At 51.2% G+C, this 4462-nt stretch overlaps 1 protein-coding gene and 1 long non-coding RNA gene across 3 annotated transcripts in view; one reads left to right on the top strand and one right to left on the bottom strand.

The window, feature by feature from the left end:
• The window catches only part of LOC114008588 (uncharacterized), an 8848-nt gene extending 6390 nt beyond the window's left edge, over positions 1–2458 (bottom strand). Inside the window, exon 1 of the long non-coding RNA XR_003550102.1 lies at positions 1232–2458. This is a non-coding gene — a long non-coding RNA (uncharacterized LOC114008588). The remainder of the gene's footprint in view (positions 1–1231) is intronic.
• Positions 973–4462, top strand: part of IAH1 (isoamyl acetate hydrolyzing esterase 1 (putative)) — a gene marked incomplete at its 5' end in the record, with an annotated part of 8750 nt that continues 5260 nt past the window's right edge. For both annotated transcript variants that reach the window (XM_027773534.1, XM_006140851.3), the window contains 2 exon segments: positions 973–1025; positions 4063–4211. In XM_027773534.1, the coding sequence (XP_027629335.1) occupies positions 973–1025; positions 4063–4211 (202 nt within the window).

Here is a 4462-nt window from a genome sequence, read left to right as displayed (position 1 = left end):
CCCGCGGGTGGCTGCGCTCGGCGCGCGAGGTCGCCAGCCCCGGGCCGCGCCGCCCTATCGTTAGCGGCCCCGGCGCGCACAGCACCTCTCCCGGGGCTGCCTGAGCCCGCCGACGCCAGCCGGTCACCCCTGCGCTTCCTGGTGGAGCAGGTTCTGAGAACAAGGTCCCTCCAAGAATAAAGTAGAAAAATCTTTCCCGTCAAGGAATAATTCTTCCAAATACAGAGTCTTACTTTAGGGATGGAGGACACCTGCCTTTTTTCCCCTTTCAGCCTGGGCTTTCTAATCCAATTTTTTGCCTACATGCCAATAACTGGAAGCGTTGTTCTTATACATCTGGGGCAGTGACCGCTTTCCAAAGTCCGTGAGAATGTATGTAAGATGGAACCAGCAGTTAGCGTAATGGCTATGTCGTTGCACTCCCATGTAGTCGACTGCGGTTCGAATCCCGGACCCAGTGGCTTGAACTCACGCCGGGCGCGGGTGCGTGCGGGCCCAAGATCCCATGGAGGAGAAGGGATTGCGGCGTGGCCATCCCCCTGGGGGGTGATTTCTCGCTGTCTGTCTTTCTCCCAAGTGCACACGCCCTGTAAAAACGTATGTAAGGTGCACCCTGAGTCGGATCAGTAGAGCGATGGATTTCCTTCGTATTGTTTCCCCTGCGGAGCCAGCAGTGTGGCATGGACCTCATGTCCTAACTGCATCATTGGTTTTATCCTGACATAGATACTTCGGAATGGCTTCTCTAGATTGTAACTGTAGGTCTCAGTGAAATGTAGCTACTGCTCACGCCCAGTTGGTAGGGAAGAAGAAACGCTTTCTTTCCAGAGTGATGCCCGGTAGAGTTCTAGTAATCCCCAAAATGACCCCCTGGAGTGACCAAGGCAGGGCGGCCAGGAAGGCAGGGGTGACAGTGCACCCCACGTGTGCACGCCGGGTCCGCCAAGCCGATGTGTAACCGCCTTTCTGCAGTTCTCTTTCCAGCCTGGTGGATGGGGAGCCGCGCTGGCCGACAGGCTGGTCAGGTGAGGACCGTTTCTGGACTGATGCTGTGTTTACTGGAGGAACACCGACTACCGCGGGGTTCGGGGAAGGACACGGCCACACACCCCCCATGGTGACGCTGGGCTGTGTGGGAGGGCGTGGGGGAGAGCAGACACGGGTTTGCCACCGGGCAAGACAGACAGAGTTGTTGGAGAGGTCTTAGGGCTGGGATCCCAAAAAAGCTTACCATCTAAGAACTCCAGTCCTCATTCCGTTCTTTTGGTAGGTGTGATTTAAGTGGCCAGTGAAGAGCTGAGTGGCACACACCCACACACACACACACACCCTTGCCGGGCGTTCTGGTCCCGTGTTCTCGGGGACAGATTTCCAGGAGAAGCTAGGGTGCTGGTGGGCGGCGGATGTGGCGGCAGGGAGCCGTGCGGTGGCACAGGCGAAACGCGCCCTCTGCCAGGTCCTCATGGGAAGGTTACGGGTTTGCGGCCAGAGACCGCCCTAGGCACATGCGTGTGCGTGACCTGGTCGCCCGGGGAGCTGAGGACCCTGCCTGGGGTGCTGTGTCTGTTTCTGTCTGCCTCTCACTCAGGAATGAACTTTTCACTAAGTGCACAGTCAGGGGCAGTGGAGCGTGGCCCTGTGGAGGCCACAGGAGGCATCAAAGTCCCCGTTTCCCCGCTGCTGCAGGTCCAGGGCAAAGTCAAATCCTTCACTTCTCAGCACCAGAACTGCCACTTCCGGTTCACATCCAACAGCCTTTTTTTTTGAGTGACATAATCTGTCTTTAGCTATGGACAGCTTCTTCCAGACCAAAGACCCGATTATCTCCTCCGGTCATCTGCACAGCCCCGGCCATCCCCGGTGTCCTCCGGTCATCTGCACAGCCCCAGCCATCCCCGGTGTCCTCCGGTCATCTGCACAGCCCCGCCCATCCCCGGTGTCCTCCGGTCATCTGCACAGCCCCAGCCATCCCCAGTGTCCTCCGGTCACTTGCACAGCCCCAGCCATCCCCGATGTCCTCCGGTCATCTGCACAGCCCCAGCCATCCCCGGTGTCCTCATTAAGCGGAATTCCCAACTCGGAGTTCCGACAAGGCGGTCTGCTGGAGCTGCCCCCTGTGCTGCAGGCATCCGACGAGTTTTAGCTTAAACATGTGCTCGTTTTTATCACAGATAGCATTTTAACACATTTCAGATCCACTTACTACCAGTCCTTTTTGAGATTAATGTATTTTCATCAGGTTATTTTAGCCTTATCGAAGTTTTGTTTTGTTTTGTTTTTATACCAAAAATACTTGAAGAGTTTGAAGGCGTTAGGGTAAACTCTTCCCGGTTTTCAAAAGGTGCTGCTGTTTGCTTTTAAAGATGTGCCCTTGCTAGCCTTCAGAGCCTGGATGTTTTAATTCTTTTCCTCTTTCTTAAATACCTATTATTGGGCCAGTAGGTGGCACGGTGGTTAAGGCTACACTCCCACATGGCTGACGGCAGTTCGAGTCCCAGACCCACATGGCTGATGGCAGTTCGAGTCCCAGACCCAAGGCTGTTTAATCCCTTCTCCTCCATTCTCCTCTCGGGATCTTGGGCACGCACACACACGTGCCCAGCGTGAGTTTAAACCACTGAATCAGGGACTCAAACCACAGTTGACTGCATGGAAGTCCAGCGACATAGCCATTACGCCAACTGCTGGTTCCTACTGAGATTACTTTAAACACCTCCTTCTGCGGCAGCCTGTCTCCTTCTGTGGCACCGTGCCCTGTCTACTTCAAGAGGTCCCTAGGTGCAAACCTGGAGCCTTCCCGTGGGTCAGCTTCACAGAGACATGTGTTTTATTGTCGTGCCACTGTCCTGCCCCGCCCCCCAACTTTTTTTTTTTTTCCAAAGAATTATTTTACTTGGGACTGGCAGGTGGCACGGTGGTTAAGATTGCTGGACTCCCACATGGCCGAGTGTGGTTTGAGTCCCGCACCTAGCAGCTTGCTTTCTCTCTCTCTGGTCAAACTAAAATAAATGAGTGAATAAAGTAAATAATTCTTTGAAAAAAAAAAAAAAGAACTATTTTATTTGGGGCTGGCAGGTGGCATAGAGGTTAAGGGTGCTGGACTTCCCACATGGCTGACCATGGTTAGAGTCCCAGACCTGGAGGCTTGCCTTCTCACTTTCCCTATTTCTCTCTCTCTCTCTTTCTCTGTTCCTCTCTGATCAAATTAAAACAAAGTTAAATAATTCTTTTGGAATTTTTTTTTAAGAATTATTTTATTTAACTTTTAAGATATTATTGGGGCCAGCAGGTGGTGTGGTGGTTAAGGGCGCTGGAATCCAACACGCTGACCATAGTTCCAGTCCCAGATCTGGCGACCTGCTTTCTCACATTCTCTCTCTCTCTCTCTCTCTCTGTGTTCCTCTCTGGTCAAATTAAAACAATAAAATTAGATAAAATAATTCTAAGAAAAAATTATTATTTTTTAATATTTCCAGAGAAAGAGAAAGCAAGAAAGTAAACCTCCAGGTCTGGGACTTGAATCATGGTTGGCCACATGGGAGTCCAACACTCCCAACCACCACGCCACCTGCTGGCCCCCAAAACTTTTTAAGACCAATAAACGCCTACTAATAAACTGGCTTAAATTGGAAAACAACTAATTTAGTGAAATTTTTGAACCTAAGCTAAAAAATCTCAAAAATATTCTATATACTTATTCCAGACTAAACCATCGTTTTATTTGCATTACAGTTTATTTAAATGATTACCGTGACTCTCTACCTAAAATACTGGCTCGGATTAACGTCTGTTGTAAACTTGGTTGAAAAGCATGTTGAAATCAGTTCACCGGCAGGAGAGACCCTAGTTCTCCCACATGGAGTTATTTCCAGCAGCTCACTGAAGACTCCGGTGAACTTACGTGTATCTGAGTGACTCAGGGAAGACCAGGTGGTCAGCTCCCTTCCTGGTCTTACAAAGTGGAGTAAGAGCAGGGGAGACGCCCTCACCGAATGCTGGCTATGGGACTTTTCCCACGGTTCTTTCCCTGCAGTTTATCGTTTACATTTTTTTTCATTTCAGAAAATGTGACGTTCTGAATCGTGGATTTTCAGGTTACAATACAAGATGGGCCAGGATCATCCTTCCACGGTTAATCAGGAAAGGGAACAGCCTGGACAGCCCGGTAGCAGTTACAATTTTCTTTGGTGCCAATGACAGTGCACTAAAAGGTAAAGGCCTTTGTGTGTTCCTAACTAATTCTTCATCACTTCTGGGTCTGCAGAAAACCTGCATCGGTACGCTTCTTGCAGTTGTTAACTCACCTCCCCGCAGCCAGTTTGGCCGACGTCATGATGAGGACGGAGTTCATCTGTGTGTACGCGTTCTGGCTTCAGAGTCGGGCGTTCCTGCCCCTGGTTCTCTGTGGTCGGCAGCCCCAAGACCACGGACACGCTGGCGTTCGCGCGTGCGCGGGAAGGCG

This window comes from Tupaia chinensis, unplaced genomic scaffold, assembly GCF_000334495.1.
Source record: "Tupaia chinensis unplaced genomic scaffold, TupChi_1.0 Scaffold000045_1, whole genome shotgun sequence".
Lineage (NCBI taxonomy): Eukaryota > Metazoa > Chordata > Mammalia > Scandentia > Tupaiidae > Tupaia > Tupaia belangeri.
Note: the sequence above shows the minus strand (reverse complement) of the source record. Positions and strands in the feature narration are given on the sequence as shown.